This window comes from Chiloscyllium plagiosum, unplaced genomic scaffold (genome assembly GCF_037043375.1).
Source record: "Chiloscyllium plagiosum isolate Xiang-an unplaced genomic scaffold, Cpla_swu_hap1 HiC_scaffold_5, whole genome shotgun sequence".
NCBI lineage: Eukaryota > Metazoa > Chordata > Chondrichthyes > Orectolobiformes > Hemiscylliidae > Chiloscyllium > Chiloscyllium plagiosum.
Window position 1 is genome coordinate 132,973,028 of NW_028270143.1, and position 21,179 is coordinate 132,994,206.

At 45.6% G+C, this 21,179-nt stretch overlaps 1 protein-coding gene across 1 annotated transcript in view; it reads left to right on the plus strand.

Moving 5' to 3' along the window:
* The window catches only part of LOC122550350 (WD repeat-containing protein 97-like), a 205,292-nt gene that overhangs the window by 176,971 nt on the left and 7,142 nt on the right, over positions 1-21,179 (plus strand). The window contains exons 19-20 of the mRNA XM_087987688.1: positions 7,918-8,039; positions 17,722-17,890. Coding sequence (XP_087843814.1) covers positions 7,918-8,039; positions 17,722-17,890 — 291 coding nt within the window. The remainder of the gene's footprint in view (positions 1-7,917; positions 8,040-17,721; positions 17,891-21,179) is intronic.

A 21,179-nucleotide genomic window follows, 5' to 3' on the forward strand; every position in this document is an offset into this window, starting at 1 on the left:
ATGATGTTCCACAAGGATCCATGCTGGGACCACTGTTGTTTGTGATATATATTAGTGATCTGGAGGAAGGTATAGGCGGTCTGATTAGCAAGTTTGCAGATGACACTAAGATTGGTGGAGTAGCAGATAGTGAAAGGGACTGTCAGAGAATGCAGCAGAATATAGACAGATTGGAGAGTTGGACAGAGAAATGGCAAACTGAGTTCAATCTGGGCAAATGCAAGGTGATGCATTGTGGAAGATCCAATTCAAGAGCAAACTATACAGTAAATGGAAAAGCCCTGGGGAAAATTGATGTACAGAGAGATCTGGGTATTCAGGTCCATTGTTCCCTGAAGGTGGCAACACAGGTCAATAGTGTGGTCAAGGAGGCATACAGCATGCTTTCCTTCATTGGACGGGGTATTGAGTACAAGAGTTGGCAGGTCATGTTACAGTTGTATAGGAAATTGGTTCGGCCACATTTGGAATACTGTGTACAGTTCTGGTCACCACATTACCATAAGGATGTGGATGCTTTGGAGAGGGTGCAGAGGAGGTTCACCAGGATGCTGCCTTTTATGGACGGTGCTAGCTATGAAGAGAGGTTGAGTAGATTAGGATTATTTTCAGTAGAAAGACAGAGATTGAGGGGGGGCCTGATTGAGGCCTACACAATCATGAGAGGTATAGATAGGGTGGTAGCAAGAAACATTTTCCCAGAGTAGGGAACTCAATTACTCGGGGTCACAAGTTCAAAGTGAGAGGGGAAAAGTTTAAGGGAGATATGTGTGAAAAATTCTTTACGCAGGGGATGGTGGGGGCCTGGAATGCGTTGCCAGCAGAGGTGGTAGGGGTGGGAACGATAGCATAATTTACGATGTATCTAGACACACACATGAATGGTCAGGGAACAAAGGGATACAGATCCTTCGAAACCAGGCGGCAGATTTAGATAGAGGACCTGGGTTGGCGCAGGCTTGGAGGGCCGGAGGGCCTGTTCCTGTGCTGTAATGTTCTTTGTTCATGTTCTTTGACATAGATGAGGTGAGTGACAGTGTAAATTCTTAGGTGATTCCAAAAAGCTAAGGGAAGTGTGTTGTGAAGAACATATCGGGAAATTGCAGGTGGATAAGGATAGACTGAGTCAGTAACTATTAGGAGAAAGTGAGGTCTGCAGATGCTGGAGATCAGAGCTGAAAATGTGTTGCTGGAAAAGCGCAGCAGGTCAGGCAACATCCAGGGAACAGGAGAATCGACGTTTCCTGAAGAAGGGCTTATGCCCGAAAAGTCGATTCTCCTGTTGCCTGGATGCTGCCTGACCTGCTGCGCTTTTCCAGCAACACATTTTCAGCTCAGTAACTATTAACCAGGCAGGTGGAGAATAACATGGGAAAATGTCAGCTTCTTTAGTTTGGCTGGAAGATTGAAAAAGCGGTGTGTTACATAAACAGAGTGACAGCAAAATTCCAAGAGGCAGAGGGATTGAAATGTTCATCTGGGTGGTGCTGCCCAGAATGAAAGGCTAATGGGATGCTGTCTTTTATTACGCGAGAATTTGAACACATATTTCAGTAACGATGTGGAGAAGTCGGTGTTAGACAGGGGTGGACAAAGTTAAAAATCACACAACACCAGGTCATAGTCCAACTGGTTTATTTGGAAGTAGACATTAATATTTAGAGCACTGCCCCACCATCAGGTAGCTAGTGGAGTAGGATCATAGGACATGGAATTTATAGCAAAAGATTATAGTGTCGTAAACTGATGCGATATATTGAACAACCCTGATTCTATGATCTTTTGCTATAAATTCCGTGTCCTATGATCCCAGTCTACTGTCATGAGGGTGTAAGTATGTGCTGTATCTTTAAGAGAGAGAGAGGAAGCTGGCAGGGACTGACTGAAAGCACAGAGAGCGCTGAACAACTTAAAAATGTAACACTTGGTTGAAACAAATAGCTGGAGTTGCGTTGCCATGGAACAAAAACAAATTCAAAATTGGCCAATCAGTTTAAATTATGTCCCAGATACCCAAATCCAATCAAATTTGAATTTTACTGTTTGGGATGACATCAAACCAATGGAATGATCCAATGTTTTGGGGTATGAAACGGGACATTTTGTACAGTTTGGGGAAGAACAGCAAAGAACACCAACAAATACAGACTGCTAGCCAAAATACTCTCTGTAAGGTACCTGTTCACAAGGAAAGTTACGTGGAAGACCAAAGAAGAGACGACCCAGCAAAACCGAGGAAAATCTACAGAGGAAAATCAACAAAGGAGAATCAACAAAACTGGCTGGTTTTGAAATGTGATTTTTTTTTCTCTGTAAATTGTACTCAGGGTTTTTAAAAATTAGACCATTATTGTAGAGTGGGAGGCAAAAGATAGGTTTAAGAGAGAGGAATTGTAAATAGCTGTTGTTTTAAGGGTTGGAGGATTTGAGCTACAGGGAGAGGCTGATCAGGCTGGGGCTGTTTTCCCTGGAGTGTGGGAGACTGAGGGGTGACCTTATAGAGGTTCATAAAATGATGAGGGGCATGGATAGGATAAATAGACAAAGTTTTTTCCCTGGGGTCGGGGAGTCCAGAACTAGAGGGCATAGGTTTAGGGTGAGAGGGGAAAGATATAAAAGAGACCTAAGGGGCAACTTTTTCTCACAGTGGGTGGTGCATGTATGGAATGAGCTGCCAGAGGAAGTGGTGGAGGCTGGTACAATTGCAACATTTAAGAGGCATCTGGATGGGTATATGAATAGGAAGGGTTTGGAGGAATATGGGCCGGGTGCTGGCAGGTGGAACTAGATTGGGTTGGGATATCTGGTCAGCATGGATGGGTTGGACCGAAGGGCCTATTTCCATGCTGTACATCTCTATGACTCTATATGACTACAGTGACCTCTGGGATAGTTCTTTGCCTTTTGAAATGTATCAGCTTACAGTGCGAGGTGAGCTGCTCTGTGTGTCAGGTTTAAATTAGCAGAGGGGTTTACCCCATGTCATTACACCACTAGCTACCTGACAAAGGAGCAGCGCTCCGACATAACTTGTGCTTCCAAACAAACCTGTTGGACTATAACCTGGTGTCATATTTCAGTGATACAAGACATTGGTGAGGTCACATCTCTAGTCCAGTATCTTTGTCTCTTTATTTAAGGAAGTGTTTGACTGTGTCAGAGACGGTTCAGAGGAGGTTTGCAGATTGATATTCGGAATGAGTGGGTTTTCTTACGAGGAAGGTTTGGACAGACTGGACTTGAAGTTCAGACTGGAACAAAAACAGAAATTGCTGGAAAAGCTCAGCAGGTCTGGCAGCATCTGTGGTGAGAAATCAGAGTTAACGTTTCAGGTCGAATGACCCTTCCTCAGGACTGTTCGGAGTTTCTCAGTTCTGAGGAAGGGTCACCTGACCTGAAACATTAACTCTGGTTTCTCTCCACAAATGCTGCCAGACCTGCTGAGTTTTTCCAGCAACTTCTGCTTTTGTTTTTGATTTACAGCATCTGCAGATCTTTCTGTTTTTATTAAGACCCTGAAAGACCTTGACAAGGTGACTGTGGAAATGATGCTTTTGCTTGTGGATGAGTTGAGAGAAGTCGGGGCACTGCTTTCAATTTATGGTTTGCCCTAACGAGAGAATATTTTCTCCCAAAGTATTTGTGTGATTTTGGAATGCTCCCCCTCAGAAGGCAGTAAAGGCAGGATCATTAAATATCCAAAGGGGGGAGCTGGACAGATTCTTATTCAGGAGGAGAATCAAAGGTTAGAGCTGGGGAAATGTGAATGTGGAGTCGGAAAAACAGACAGGATCAGCTGTCATCTTACTGAGAGACTCGAGGGGCTGAATGGCCTCCTCCTGCTTCAAACCAGAGAACATCAGCAAAGCTTATGGCTCTTTATCTGAATGCACCCAGCGTCTGTAACAGTGATGGCACAAATAGGAACAGGGGTTCACAGGGACATGGTCACAGCTGACCAGGACTGGGAACTCCATCTTCAGGAATAATTGAATAAAGAATAAAGGGTCTGTTTCTGTGGTGTATGATTCTATAACTCTCAGAGAAGCAATTCTCTGTTTTAGTAAGTGTCCCCTTATTCTTTAACTAGTTTGAGAGTCTCCTGCTAGTTGTAGAGTCATAGGGATCTCCCACCCAAAGAAATAACCCATCAGCCCATTGTGTCTGCATCAGCAGGACAACTGCCAACTCTTTGAGGGGGCTATAGGTAACTCCCGTCCATGAGTTATTCCCTTTGCTGTTCCTTATTTCCAGTCAAACTGATTCCATATCACAATCTATTGCACATGTATCACTGATTATCCTTGCACTAGCTCCTTACTTGATTAGCAACATTATTCCGGCTTCTTTTCCTTTTTGCCTTTCCTTCTGGAATGTCAATTATTCCTGAAGATGGAGTTCCCAGTCCTGGTCAGCTGTGACCATGTCCCTGTGAACCCCTGTTCCTATTTGTGCCATCACTGTTACAGACGCTGGGTGCATTCAGATAAAGAGCCATAAGCTTTGCTGATGTTCTCTGGTTTGAAGCAGGAGGAGGCCATTCAGCCCCTCGAGTCTCTCAGTGAGATGACAGCTGATCCTGTCTGTTTTTCCGACCCCACATTCACATCTCCCCAGCTCTAACCTTTGATTCTCAAAGATCCATCCCACCCTGCCAATGTTTTTCTACAACCTCTACCATCAGGGAGAAGGTACAGAAACCTGAACACATGCACCAACTGGTTTCGAAACAGCTTCTACCCTCCTGTTGTTAGAATACTAAATGGATTCACAAACTCTAAACATCCACCTGTCCCTGTGATTTTGTTTTTGCTGCTGTTTACCTATTATTTACTATCTATGCTACTTAACTCTGTGAGCTGCCTGTATTGGTTGCAAGACAAAGCTTTTCACTGTGCCTCGGTACACGTGACAATAAATAAATTCAAATTCACATTCAAATTTAATTCAATTCAAATTGGTTCAACCAGTCCATGGTCAGGCAGCATCCAGGGAACAGGAGAATCGACGTTTCGGGCATAAGCCCTTCTTCCTGAAGAAGGGCTTATGCCTGAAACGTCGATTCTCCTATTCCTGAAGAAGGGCTTATGCCCGAAACGTCGATTCTCCTGATTCCTGAAGAAGGGCTTATGCCCAAAACGTCGATTCTCCTGTTCCCTGGATGCTGCCTGACCTGCTGCGCTTTTCCAGCAACACATTTCCAGCTCTGATCTCCAGCATCTGCAGACCTCACTTTCTCCTCAACCAGTCCATGTCAAACATAATCCCAAACTAATCTAGTCCCACCTGCCTGCTCCTGGCCCGTATCCCTCCAAACCTTTCCTATTCATAGTTAAAAATCACACAACACCAGGTTATAATCCAACAGGTTTAATTGGAAGCACACTAGCTTTCGGAGCAATGCTCCTTCATCAGGTGATCAGGTGATTGTGTGATTTTTAACTTTGTACACCCCAGTTCAACACCGGCATCTCCGAATCATTCCTATTCATGTCCTTATCCAAATGTCTTTTCAACGTTGTAATTGCACTCACATCCATCACTTCCTTAAAAAGTTCATACCACACACGGGAACCACCCTCTGTGTGAAACAAATTGCCCCTCAGGTCCTTTTTAAACCTTTCTCCTCTCAACTTAAAAATGTGTTCCCTAGTCTCGGGAAAAGACAGCTACCATTAATTAATGAATAGCTGGAATTCTCTGTCCCAGAGAGTTAGAGTCATATAGTACAGAAGAGGTCATTTGGCCCATCAACTCCCTGCCACCATAACTACACTAGTGCCACCTTCCTCGCACTGGGTCCATAGCCTTGAATGTTACCACATTTCAAATGTTCTTTTTAAAGGTTGTGAGGTTTCTCACTTCAGTTCCCCTCCCAGGCAGCGCTTTGCAGAAATTCATATTCAATTGTCTGCCAAAGCAGGATTCAAATCCAGGTCCCCAGAACATTTCCTGGCTGAATAACCTACCAATGATACCATCATACCACTGCCTGTCCTAGCTGGTATTGTATGGCCCTCTAATGGATCATGAAAAGATTCCATTTGGTAGATACTGAAGAGGTCTTAGGAATATTTGTCTATCTTCACCAGTGTGTGATGATGTTTTCTGAGTTGGACACGAGCTATGGGAGTTTGGTAGACTTTAGGACTGGCTCATGAACTGAGTAAAGGATTGTCTTTCTGTCTCTGAAAGTTTCCAGCTTTTTGATGAACATATTTTGCTGGTGTTGACTGTTCCCAGTGCAATACCTATTCTCACACCCTCTCAGAGTCTAAATAAAAACTGAAAGGACTGCGGATGCTGTAAGTCAGAAACAAAAACAGAAGTTGCTGGAAAAGCTCAGCAGGTCTGGCAGCATCTGGGGAGTGAAATCAGAGTTAATGTCTTGGGTCAGGTGAGCTGTGTTCTGAGAAACGGTCACCGGATCCGAAATGCTAACTCTGATTTCTCTGCACAGATGCTGCCAGATCCACTGAGCTTTTCCAGCAATTTCTGTTTTTGTTATAAAACTGGACCTTTCCTGACAGTGTCATTCTGCTAATATGACCAGAGTCAAGCTGGAACATTGCTGAAAAAAAGATACATTTTGGTGAAGCTTTTTGACTCGCACTCAACAGGACACTTCACAAGAATACCAAGACACAGGCAGAAACAATGTGAGAGGATGATGCTGATTGGCTGACAAGTGGACGCTGATTAGTAGAGGCATTGCCATGGAAAATGCACCAATGAATGATGACGAACAATCAACTGTGTAGCTTTCTTTAAATACTAAGTCAGGGAGGTTGATTCTGATTGGTCAGGACCTTGTCCTGAGAAATGAACCAGCGAGTGGCTGTCACCTGTTGTGTTGAGTTGAAACAGATGCGGTGTGTGTATGGTCTTCCTGTCTGAAAAGTACAGGACCGTGTGTATTAATATACCGAGCTCCCAGTCAACACTGTTCATCAGATTTGACAATTCTATATAAGTCACAGCCAACAGGGTGAGATGGAGAGGGGGTGTGAGGGTGTAGAAACTGCAGCGTGCTTTAGATGGGCTGAACAGGCTATCTCTGTGAAAGGAAAGAGTGGAATTAGTGAAATGCACTCAGGGTGAGAGCAGAGATTGACCTGAGATGCAGATTGACCTGAGGCAGATGGAGGGGGGCAGAACAGTAATACAGTAATCCCCATTTTTTCTCTCTCTCTCTCTTTTGTTTTCTCTCTCTCTCAAACACGCACACTCACACTCACTCTCTCTCTAACTCCCACTCCCACTCTCTTTCACACTCTCTCTCATACACTCTCTAACTCTTTCTCTCGCATTCTTTTACTTTCTCTCTCTCACGTTGTTTCTCTTTCTCTCCCTCTATCACTCTCTCTCACACACTCTCTCTCAGTCTCTGCTTTTCTCTCTCTCACACACACACACTCACTCTATCTCACTCACTCTGTCTCTCTCACTCTCACTCTCTCCCTCTCTTACTCTCTCTGTTCCTCTCTCTCACTCTCTTACTGTCTCACTCTCTTGTACTCTCTCTCCGTCACTCTCCCTCTCTGTCTCTCAAACTTGCACTGTCTCTCTTCCTCACTCTCTCTTGCACTCTCTCTCTCTCCCTCACTCTCTTCTTCACTCTCTCTTGCATTCCTTCTCTCCCTCACTTTCTCTTGCACTCTCTCTCTCTCCCTCACTCTCTCTTGCATTCCTTCTCTCCCTCACTTTCTCTTGCACTCTCTCTCTCTCTCTCTCTCTCCCTCATACACTCTCTCTCTATCTCTCTCTCTCTCTCTCTGTAGGCTCCCTGAGACCATCAGTATTTCTGGTTTCAAGTTTCAGATTACGAGTAGCTGCAGCATTTTATTTCCTTTTCCTTTGCAGGATGTTGTTTTGTGGTGGTTTCTGTAATGATTTTCATTTTGTTTTTGTTTGCAGTTCCAGCCACAGGAACATTTTATCCGTGCTGCTCTGTGGGCTCTGAAGGAGTTAACACCAAACAGCCAGGAGCTGCTGGTGGAGTTAATGGCTCAGTACCTTCAGTCAGACATTCTGCTCAGGTTTGTAAACTCACAACAAAAGGGAGGGGAAAGGTTACATGGCCCGGGTATTGAATATTGATTATACACAGACACTATTGGAGCTTTTCATCCTTCGTCAGGATTGAATCGCAAGAATACCAAATCCCCAAATCTCAGCCAATTGCTGTTTTGCCTTATTGACCAATCAGTGCCCTTTTCACCTGCAGTATAAAGTGTTGTGATTGTTTGAAATTCTTGCTATCAATCCTGATGAGTGCAAAGCTGAGAAACGTTGGTACATATCTCTCTTTTCAGCCAAGTGTTCATTAATTCCTTCTGAGGGTATGATGTCATTAGCAAAACCAGAAATCACACCACACCAGGTGATAGTGCAACAGGTTTATTTGAGATCACAAGCTTTCGGAGCGCTGCCCCTTCAACAGGTGCGGTGTCACATGGACTATAACCTGGTATCATGTGACTTCTGACTTTGTCCAGACAAAAGTGAGGACTGCAGATGCTGGAAACCAGAGTCTAGATTAGAGTGGTGCTGGAAAAGCACAGCAGGTCAGGCAGCATCCGAGGAGCAGGAAAATCGATGTTTCGGGCAAAAGCCCTTCATCAGGAATGAAGCCAAGGCTTTTGCCCGAAATGTTGATTTTCCTGCTCCTCAGATGCTGCCTGACCTGCTGTGCTTTTCCAGCACCACTCTAATTCTGACATTGTCCACCCCAGTGCAACACCAGCACTTCCCCATCATCAGCAAAACCAGCAGTTATTATCCATCCCTAGTGAATTGCGAGGTGGTGGAGGGAGGGGATGCTTGTGGATGTGCTGCTTTGTCCTGGATGGTGTCAAGCTTCTCGCGTGTTGTTGGAGCTGCCCCCATCCAGGGCAAGTGGGGAACATTCCATTGCTCATCAGGACTTAGTAAATGTAGGCCATTCAACCCCTCGAACCTGCTCTGGCATTCAATAGAATCACGGCTGATCTGACACATTCCTGATGTCCACTTGCCTGACCATCTCCTTGATTCCCCGACTAATCAAGAAATCCCTTGATCTCAGCCTTAAACATAAACAAGAACAATGCCCCACAGCTCCCTGTGGCAAGGAGTTCCAAAGACTCTCAATCCTCTGAGAGAAGGAATTCGCTCCCCACCTCAGCCTCCAGTCGGTGCCCCTTTATTCTGAGACAGTGCCCTCTGGCCCTAGACACTCCCATGAGGGGAAACATCCTCCCAGCCTTGACCCTGTCAAGCACGTTGACAATCGGATATGTTTCGGTGAGATCCCCTCTCATTCTCCTCAACCCCAGGGAGTAGAGTCCCAACCTGTTTAACTTTGGCTCATAGAACAATCCCTCCATAACAGGGGTCATCCTGGTGAAGCTTCTGTGAGCTACCTCCAATGAAATAATATATTCCCTTAAATAACGGGAGCAAAACTGCTCAGTGTGCTCCAGATGTGGTGTCCCCAGCGCATTGTTGATTGAGTTCCTGGAACGCCTGGTACATTGACTGAACAACAAATCCATCCTAGGACAAGCCAAACAGAGGCACGCATGAAAATTCCTGGAAGCACGGCATTCCAACTGGAACTCTATCAACAAGCACCTTGACTTGGATCCCATTTACCACACCCTGAGAAAAGAACAGGAAATGACAGCACCACAGGAAATGACATCACCAACCCAAGGAAACCTAAACACATAAATAGAAAGCGGGCCATGCCACCAGTGCTTCATCTGGAGGCTCACTGAAGATGTTGGGCGGCACGGTGGCACAGTGGTTAGCACTGCTGCCTCACAGCGCCAGAGACCCGGGTTCAATTCCCGCCTCAGGCGACTGACTGTGTGGAGTTTGCACATTCTCCCAGTGTCTGTGTGGGTTTCCTCCCACAATCCAAGAATGTGCAGGTTAGGTGAATTGACCATGCTAAATTACCCATAGTGTTAGGTGAAAGGGTAAATGTAGGTGATGGGTCTGGGTGGGTTGCGCTTCGGAGGGTCGGTGTGGACTTGTTGGGCCGAAGGGCCTGTTTCCACACTGTAAGTAATCTAGTTACTTAGTATGGTGACAAAACGTCTGAAAATGAACCTTCCAGCTCAGCGAGCAAACCTACATCCAGAACCTCAACCTGAGCTACAAATCTTCTCAAAGCTCGCTAACCCAGATCCCTCTGTATCTTAGAGCTCTGCACCCTCTCACCATTTGGATAATGTGCTTTCTTTTTTGTTCTTCTGCCGAAGTGGATAATTTCACATTTTCCCACACTGTCCACCATTTGCGAGGTTTTTGCCCATTGACTGAACCTGTCTACATCCCTTTGTAGGCTCCTTATTTCCCCACTTTCCAATCTACCCATGTTTCATCAGCAAACGTAACTCCTTCCTCCAAATCATTTTCGTTAATTGTAAGAGTTGGAGTCCCAACATTGACCCCAGTGGCACAGCAGGGCCGGCCTGAGAGAGACCCATTTATTCCCACTCTCTGCTTCCTGTTAGCCAGCCAATCATCTCTCCATGCCAATATGTTACCCATGACAGCATGAGCAGGCAGGTTTTGGAGAGCTCATTGTTGTCAAAAAAACTATCCCTCGATTTTGGGATGGAATTCACTCCTGGTTGTGAGATTATCCTATGGTTCTTTATGTGATTGGGCAGTCCACATGGGGCAGGATCTCTCCATTGAGGATGTGAGATCCAGAGTGCAGGATTTGGGAAGATAATGACAGAATTCACTTGCTGCAGAATCTCCAGCCACTATTGGTCAGTGGTATCTCCAGCCTGCACAGTCTCTCTGTGCGACTGTCTCTGAGCTACAGAAGGTCATCAGGTTCCAGGTTTAAGAGTTGTCTTAAAGGAGAGAAATGCGATAGAGGTGGATTGGTTTCGGGAGGGAATTGAGGATTATCAGTTAGCGGCACGAAGTATGGTGATTAACAGCAGAAACTGGTGCCATGCAAAGTCCAGATTTGGCAAAGTGTAGAGAGCTCAGGGCAGGAGGATATTATTATAGAATGAAGCATAGGGCAAAATTGTGGAGGGTCTGATTCAGAGGGAATCAGAGAATATTAAAATGGGGGAATTACCAAACCAGGAGCCAATGTAGGTGAGTGAGAAAGGGGGTGTGGGGGCTGGTGAGGACAGAGCAAAGAAGAACACAGTCAGCAAATTGAATTGTGTTCAGTTCTGGTCACCTCATCATAGGAAGGTTGTGGAAGCTTTACAGAGTGTGCCGAGGAGATTAGCCAGGATGCTGCCTGGACTGGAGGGCATGTCTTATGAAGAAAGCTTGAGGGAGCGAGGGCTTTTCTCATTGGAGCGAAGGAGGGTGAGCGGCGACTTGATAGAGGTGTACAAGATGATGAGAGGCAGAGATAGAGTGGATTGCTAGAGACTTTTTCCCAGGGTGGAAATGGCTATCACAAGGCGGCATCATTTTCAGGTTATTGGAGGAAGGTTAATGGGAGATGTCAGAGGTAGGTGTTTTATTCAGAGAGTGGTGGGTGTGTGGAATGCACTGCCAGCAGTGGGAGTAGAGTTAGAGACATTCAGGACACTTAAGAGACTCTTGGATAGATAAATGGAAGATAGTACAATGAAGGGTATGTATGTTAGTCTAATCTTAGAGTGGGATAAAAGGCTGGCAGAACATCGAGGGCCGAAAGGCCTGTACTGTGCTGTACTATACTACGTTCTATGCTCTATGAATGAAGTTTACAAAAGATGGAAGGTAGGGGGTTGAAAATAGAAAATGCAATAAATATTTCAGCAGATGAGACACCATGTTAACGGTTTCAGCTGGAGATGAAACCCATCAGAACCAGGAAAGATTAGACGTGTATTAAGTTTTCAGTGGGTGGAAGAAAGGGGGTGAGGGAGGAAGTAATGAGAAAATTCCTCCCACAGTCCAAAGATGTGCAGGTCAGGTGAATAGGCCATGCTAAATTGCCCGTAGTGTTAGGTAAGGGGTAAATGTATGGGTATGGGTGGGTTGCGCTTCGGCGGGTCGGTGTGGACTTGTTGGGCCGAAGGGCCTGTTTCCACACTGCAAGTAATCTAAAAAAAAAGTCTGAGATTGGATAGAGAGAGGTGAGATTAAACAAGAAAATATTTCACGGTGCAACAGGAAAGGGACACATAAAGAAATAAAAAAACTGTCTCGAGAAGGTGTAATGGAAGGAAGGTGAAAAAATTCCATTGAAACAGAAAGTTATCAGAATGTGAGAGAGAGAGAGACAGAGAGAGAATATAAAGCAGCAAAGACGTTACAAAATGAAATGGGAGCAAAGGTACAAATCTCAAATTGGAGGGATTTGGAATCGAGAAGGCTGTACAGTCCCCAGTCAAACTATGACATGTTGTTTCTCGAGCTGTCACTGTGTCAGGTTGAGGACAGAGACGTCAGACTGGGATAACAGTTCTCTGACACTTCCTCCATGGACTTGTGGACCGTAAACAAACATCAAACTATTGCCTCCAGGCTGCTCACCTCATCTTCTCTGGTAACCTTCCCTCTTAGCATCATAGCTCCCCTGCGCCCCCCCCTCACCCCCCACATTTACCTCCTTCCTTGGTACACCTATCACTTCAGTCTGTCACCGTCCCATTGAACAGATTTCTTCCCATCTTGACTTTTGAGCAGGTTCACCCTGCTTTATTCCTACATATATCTCTGACTCATTCAATGCCTCCATCACTGTAACTTAGTTTCCCAGCCTCCAACCAATCCCATTTCACAACATATACATCAATCTCTCTACAGTTCCCCATCCGTCACTAATACAATCTGAGAGGCCTGGAATAGGGAACTCAATGTTCCTATCCTTGGCCTATTGGCCCATCTGGTCCAGATCCTGTTGTAATCTGAGGTAACCCTCTTCGCTGTCCACTACACCTCCAATTTTGGTGTCATCCACAAACTTACTAACTGTACCTTTTATGCTCACATCCAAATCATTTATATAAATGATAAAAAGTAGTGGACCCAGCACTGATCCTTGTGGCACTCCACTGGTCACAGGCCTCCAGTCTGAAAAACAACTCTCCACCACCACCCTCTGTCTTCTACCTTTGAGCTAGTTCTGTATCCAAATGGCTAGTTCTCCCTGTATTCCATGAGATCTAGCCTTGTTAATCAGTCTCCCATGGGGAACCTTGTTGAATACCTTACTGAAATCCATATAGATCACATCTACTGCTCTACCCTCATCAATCCTCTTTGTTACTTCTTCAAAAAACTCAATCAAGTTTGTGAGACCTGATTTCCCACGCACAAAGCCATGTTGACCATCCCTAATCAGTTCTTGCCTTTCCAAATACATGTACATCCTGTCCCTCAGGATTCCCTCCAACAACTTGCCCACCACTGAGGTCAGGCTCACTGGTCTATAGTTCCCTGGCTTGTCCTTACCACCCTTCTTAAACAGTGGCATCACGTTAGCCAACCTCCAGTCTTCCGGCACCTCACCTGTGACTAGCGATGATACAAATATCTCAGCAAGAGGCCCAGCAATCACTTCCCGAGCTTCCCACAGAGTTCTAGGATACACCTGATAAGGTCTTGGGGATTTATTCACTTTTGTGTGTTTCAAGACATCCAGCACTTCCTCCTCTGTAATATGGACATTTTTCAAGATGTCCCTATCTATTTCCCCACAGTCTACATCTTCCATGTCCTTCTCCACAGTAAACACTGATGCAAAATACTCGTTTAGTATCTCCCCCATCTCCTGCAGCTCCACACAAAAGCTGCCTTGCTGATCTTTGAGAGGCCCTATTCTCTCCCGAGTTACCCTTTTGTCCTTAATGTTACAAGGCAGTACATCTGCCCCAATCAGCTTTTGAAAGTTCTTGCCGTCAAAATTAGCCTTTCTCCAATTTAGAACTTCAACTTTTAGATCTGGTCTATCCTTTTGCATCACTATTTTAAATCTAATAGAATTATGGTCGCTGGCCCCAAAGTGCTCCCCCACTGACACCTCAGTCACCTGCCCTGCCTTATTTCCCAAGAGTAGGTCAGGTTTTGCACCTTCTCTAGTAGGTACATCCACATACTGAATCAGAAAATTGTCTTGTACACACTGAAGAAATTCCTCTCCATCTAAACCTTTAACACTACGGCAGTCCCAGTCGATGTTTGGAAAGTTAAAATCCCCTACCATAACCACCCTATTATTCTTACAGATAGCTGAGATCTCCTTACAAATGTGTTTCTCAATTTCCCTTTGACTATTGGGGGGGGTCTATAATACAATCCCAATAAGGTGATCACCCCTTTCTTACTTCTCAGTTCCACCCAAATAACTTCCCTGGATGTATTTCTGGGAATATCCTCCCTCAGCACAGCTGTAATGCTATCCCTTATCAAAAATGCCACTCCCCCTCCTCTCTTGCCTCCCTTTCTATCCTTCCTGTAGCATTTGTATCCTGGAACATTAAGCTGCCAGTCCTGCCCATTCCTGAGCCACATTTCTGTAATTGCTATGATATCCCAGTCCCATGTTCCTAACCATGTCCTGAGTTTATCTGTCTTCCCTGTTAGGCCCCTTGCATTGAAATAAATGCAGTTTAATTTATTAGTCCTACCTTGTCCCTGCCTGCCCTGACTGTTTGACTCACTTCTGTTCTCAACTGTACCCGTCTCAGATCAATCTCTTTCCTCACTATCTCCCTGGGTTCTTTCCCCCCACCTTACTAGTTTAAATCCTCCTGGGCAGCTCTAGCAAATTTCCCTGCCAGTATATTCGTCCCCTTCCAATTTAGGTGCAATCCATCCTCCCTGTACAGGTCACCTCTACCCCAGAAGAGATTCCAATGCTCCAAAAATGTGAATCCTTCTCCCATACACCAGCTCCTCAGCCATGCATTCATCTGCTCTATCCTTCTATTCCTGCCCTCACTAGCTCGTAGCACTGGGAGTAATACAGATATTACTACCCTTGAGGACCTCCTTTTTAAATTCCTGCCTAACTGTCTGTAATCTCCCTTCAGAGTCACAACCTTTTCCCTTCCAATGTCGTAGGTTCCAATGTGGACAATGATCTCCTGCTGGCCCCTCTCCCCCGTGAGAACATTCTGCACCCTCTCTGAGACATCCTTGATCCTGGCACCAGGGAAACAACACACCATTCTGCTTTTTCTCTGCTGGCCACAGAAACGTCTGTCTGTGCCTCGGACTACAGAATCCCCTAACACAGTCAATCTCTTGGAACCCGACGTACCCCTCATTGCACTAGAGCCAGTCTCAATACCAGAAACTTGGCTGTTCATGCTACATTCCCTGAGAATCCATCACCCCCTACATTTTCCAAAACAGCATACCTGTTTGAGATGGGGATAGCCACAGAAGACGCCTGCACCACCCGCTTACCCCTCCTAACTTTCCTGGAGTTAACCCATCTACCTGACTGGATCTGCAGCTTTTCTCCCTTCCTATAACTGCCATCTATCCACCCCTTAACTCCTGTGAATTCCCCACCGGCATTTATTGCAGATATAATCCTCTCCCACATCCACCAAGAGCATATCATTCTACTAAAGGCCATTTTTGCTTCTTTCAATCTACAGATCCAGAAAACAGCTCTGTCTTATTCCTCTACAAAACACTGCTCCAGACTAACTTAATACTTGTGACTTCAGAGACGTATCTCAATAAAGCATCTAATTAAGAAAGAGCCCACTTTACTCACTATTGTAAATTTACAGCAAAGCTATACTTAAAAGTGTTCACTTATCTGTTTCTGTGCTGTGACCTCTCCCAAACAGATTCCTCAAAGATCAGTTATGAATTTCGCTGTTTGTTAATTTTCCCAGATGTCCAGTGATACATGAATTCAAACAGTTAAAGCAGTAACTGTGCATGTTCACTGCTGTGTCAGTTAGCAATGTGGGCTTCTCTCAATCTCTCTCTCTCTCCTGCACTGACCTCACCACGTGCTTCCTTTGTCTGTTCCTCTCCCTTTCAAAAGTGCTGCTGTTTTGACTTTGTTTTGGAACTTTGGAGAAAAAACATGCAACAGCATATAAAACAGTAATCACTGCTCCAGGAATTCAGGGAAATCACCTCCAACACCTCAACATAAGGAGCAGTCTGTTACAGCCAAATAAATAGACAAAGTCTTTTCCCTGGGGTGGGGAGTCCAGAACTAGAGGGTATAGGTTTAGGGTGAGAGGGGAAAGATACAAAAGAGACCTAAGGGACAACGTTTTCACGCAGAGGGTGATACGTGTATGGAATGAGCTGCCAGAGGAAGTGGTGGAGGCTGGTACAATTGCAACATTTAAGAGGCATTTGGATGGGGATATGAATAGGAAGGGTTTGGAGGGATATGGGCCGGGTGCTGGCAGGTGGTACTAGATTGGGTTGGGATATCTGGTCGGCATGGACGGGTTGGACCGAAGGGTCTGTTTCCATGCTGTACATCACTATGACTCTATAACTCTGTCCACAACCACCCTCATCCATCAGATCGTCATCATTCTCACTTTGATCAATTTGCCTTTCATAATTACTCACTCTCACCGAATAAAAGGTGTACGTATATGGCTCCCAGCTGTCATCTCTTGACTAGTGTATCAGTGCTGCTTCCTGTTCCCACCTGGAAGTGAAGTGATTGACAATATTTCCAATTTTCACCTGGTCCATCTCAGTACTATGTTCCCTTCCTCAGGTTCTGAGTTTCGGTTTCCTTACAAACCCACCAACCTCCACAGGCTGCTCTCCACACCCTGCTTCCTGCGCGGATTCCATTCCATTTTCCCAAATTCTCCTGATGATGTCACTTTCCACCAGGCTGTTCCCAGAATTGATCACTCCCCCCACTGTGGCTGACAGGGCCATTAGCCATATCTACGAGGAGAAAGTGAGGACTGCAGATGCTGGAGATCAGAGCTGAAAATGTGTTGCTGGAAAAGCGCAGCAGGTCAGGCAGCATCCAAGGAGCAGGAGAATCGACGTTTCGGGCACGAGCCTCACCCTCACATCCCCTCTCCATCTCACCCTGTTGGCTGTGACTCATGTAGAATTGTCAAATCTGATGAACAGTGTTGACTGGGAGCTCGGTATATTAATACACACGGTCCTGTACTTTTCAGACAGGAAGACCATACGCACACCGCATTGGTTTCAACTCAACACAACAGGTGACAGCCACTCGCTGGTTCATGCCCGAAACATCGATTCTCCTGTTCCTTGGATGCTGCCTGACCTGCTTTTCCAGCAACACATTTTCAGCATTAGCCACATCTACCCCAGCTCCCTCAGCCCTTCCCGAACAACCTCCTCCTGCAATGGAATTATCCTTCTCCATCGTTTCCACAAACTTTCAAACTCTTCCAAACTTCCAAAAACTGTGCTTTTCCCTCTGAAGAGACTGTTCCCTCAGCCATGACCCTTCACCCCTTCATGCCACCACAACCTGTGGGTCTGGAGTCACGTGTAGGTCAGACCAGGTAGGAATAGCAGTTTCCTTCCCTAAAGGACATTAGTGAACCAGGTGGAGTTTTATAGCAACTGATCAGAGACACTACCACGGAGACTAGCTTTCAATTCCAGATTTTATTAAATAAATGTAAATGTGGTGGGATTTGAACCTGTTCCCCCCTGGGTGTCTAGATTAACTAGCCCAGGCACACACCCGTGAGCCAATGTTGAGTTTACCAAAAGAGTAAAGAGCCCATTCACTGTTCTCTGGTCTCTCCCTGGTTTCTGTCCCAGAAACAGCATCATGCTGCTTCTTGCTGACATTGGATTGATCGATCCTCACAATTTCTTTGAGACGGAGATGAATTCGTGGATCGCCTTTGATGAGGCCAAGAGCTCCAGCAAGGAAAAACTCCGGCATTTAAGCAGCACCTGGCTCAAGAAATGGACTCGGAAATTCAAGGTAACAGGTTGTGGTGGGGGTAGATAGCGCGCGGCAGTGAATGATCAATCGGTTGTCGGGGGGTCATTGGTTCGGCTGTCAATAATTACGTTATTGTGAACCAAGCTCGACCAAGTTGTGCGAAATGTGCCATTTCTGAAATGGAGGAGGAGGCCATTCGGCCCTTTGAGCCCGCTCTGCTGTTCAATATGATCACGGCTGATCTGGAGCAACCCCCCGGCCAACTACCTTTTTTGGAAGAGGAGTCCAGCAACTGAGGAAAGAGAGGAAATCTCTCCTCAACTCAGTTTAAAAATAATAGTTATTAAAAATAATAACACATCGAGTTAGACCCCATCTACCACCCACTGAGAAAAATAACAGGAAATGACATCACCACAGCAAATGACATCACCAACCCAAAGAAACCCAAACATATAAATAGAAAGCAGGAATTATCAGCAGTGCTTCGTCCAGAGGCTCACTGAAGATGTTACTGAGTAGGGTGACGAAACGTCTGGAACTGAACCTTCCAGCTCAGTGAGCAAACCTACATCCACATCCATAATAGTCCCTCTTTTAAAACATGCCCCAAATTTTAGCTTTGTTTACAGGAGGAAGTATCCTCCTGGTATTAACCCTGTCCAGTTCCTTCAAAATCTTATGTTTTAACAAAATCATTGCTCCTTCCAAACTCCACAGGATACCTGCCCTGTGTGAGTGTGCGTGTGCATGTGCGTGTGGGTGCGTGTGTGTGTATAGTAATTGATTTTACTCAAGGCTGAGTTAAAGACGAGGGAGTTAAAGGTTTGGAGAAGATCAGCCCTGATCTATTTAAATGGTGGAATAGACTTAAGGGGCAGAATGGCCTGTTCCTCAGTCCTCATCTCCTTTGTACCCTCTTGTGTGATCACATGTCAGTGAACAGCACTGTACACAGTACTCTAGCTGTAATCTAACTAGTATTTTATTCAGTTCCGGAAGAGTTCTGGGGCCTACTCCCATTTTCTTTACTCATGCAGACCCCTGCTTTAACAATCTCTGCCTCTGCCAATAAAGGAACACACTTGGTAAACCTCTCCTGCTGCCTTCAGGGATTTGTAGACATTAACTCCAAGGTCCCTCACTCCCTCTACACCTCTCTGTCTACTCCCATCCATTCTGTGATCCTTTGTCCCATTTGACCTGCATCAACTCTCACTTCTCTGGGTCAAATTTCATTTTCCATTTGCTTGCCTGACAAGTCCATCCACCTACAGTGTCCAGCTATCACTATATTCCGGCCCACATTTCATACCTGCTTCCATCAACCTCTCAATAATTGATGTAAACACACATTGACCTGATGTGTTGCACTTCAGAAGACATTCCGTGTCTCAACACGTGTAACACAGATTAGATTTTTAAAATTTGATTCCCTACAGTATGGAAACAGGCCCTTTGGCCCAACCAGTCCACACCGACCCTCCGAAGAGTAACCCACCCAGACCCATTTCCCTCTGACTAATGTACCTAACACTACAGGCAATTTAGCATGGCCAATTCACCTGACCTGCACATCCTTGAACTGTGGGAGGAAACCAGGGAACCCGGAGGAAACCCACACAGACACAGGAAGAATGTGCGAACTCCACACAGACAGTTGCCCGAGGCTGGAATTGAACCTGGGACCCTGGTGCTGTGAGGCAGCAATGCTAACCACTGAGCCACCCTAAACTCATTCGCCAGAGGCTGGAATCGAACCCTGGTCCCTGGCGCTATGAATAGAGCACTTATTTACATCAGCTTTCCTGAAAGTGTTTCCCTGTTGGTGGCTATACCCAGAAGGGTCACTCACACATCAAGGCTGGTTAACCAGGAAACTCTGACTTTTAGAGTGGTGCTGGAAAAGCACAGCAGGTCAGGCAGCATCTGAGGAGCAGGAAAATTGGATGAAGGGCTTTTGCCCAAAACGTCGATTTTCCTGCTCCCCGGATGCTCCCTGACCTGTTGTGCTTTTCCAGCACCACTCTAATCTTGACTCTAATCTCCAGCATCTGCGGTACCCACTTCTGCCCAGGAGACTCTCACTACCTGCCATTATCAGTCTGTCAGTCCACACAAGTAACACACCTTCCATCAAGTCCTGGGATATCGGAGCTTCTAGCTCAGAGGCAGGGTCACTACCCACTGCACCACAAAACCTACTGCTCCTGCCCTATGTGTTACCTAATTAAGAAAGTTCATTCAAACTTAGTGAAACCAGACAGCTCTGGCTTCCTGTTATAAACTCCTGTAATAAACAGTAATCAATCTGTGTCCTTCTACATGATGCCTCAGTTTGACCCCGAGAATGTCCTCCAAGAATTTGACCATCACTGTAGTTAGGTGGACCAGCCTGAAGTAATCGGGGCTATTTCTTCTCCCTAGTTCAAGATATTTATCTAAGGCATTGGACGCAGTCCAGAAAAGGTTCACTCGGCTAATCAAGATCAGGGAGACATTGAGTAGGCTGGGCCTGTACTCACTGGAGTTTGAAAGAACGAAAAGGCTGCTTTATTGAAACACAAGAATCTTAGGGGAGTTGACGAGGGAGATGTGGAGAAGTGGTTCCCCCTTTGTGGGAGAATCTAGGACCAGAGGACATCATCTCAGAGTAAGGAGTCACACATTTAAGACAGAGATGAGGAGGAATTTCTTTTCTCCTCATAGAGAGTCATAGAGATGTTCAGCATGGAAACAGACCCTTCGGTCCAACCCGTCCATGCTGACCAGATATCCCAACCCAATCTAGTCCCACCTGCCAGCACCCGGCCCATATCCCTCCAAACTCTTCCTATTCATATCCCCATCCAAATGCCTCTTAAATGTTGCAATTGTACCAGCCTCCACCACATCCCCTGGCAGCTCATTCCATACACGTACCACCCTCTGTGTGAAAAAGTTGCCCCGTAGGTCCTTTTTATATTTTTCCCCTCTCACCCTAAACCTATGTCCTCAAGTTCTGGACTCTCCCACTCCAGGGAAAAGACTTTACCTATTTACCCTATCCATGCCCCTCATGATTTTATAAACCCCTAAAGGTCACCCCTCAGCCTCCGATGCTCCAGGGAAACCAGCCCCAGTCTGTTCAGCTTCTCCCTGTAGCTCAAATCCTCCAACCCTGGCAACATCCTTATAAATCTTTTCTGAACCCTTTCAAGTTTCACAACATCTTTCCGATAGGAAGGAGACCAGAATTGCATGCAATATTCCAACAGTGGCCTAACAAATGTTCCGTACAGCCGCAACATGACCTCCCAACTCCTGTACTCAATACACTGACCAAACA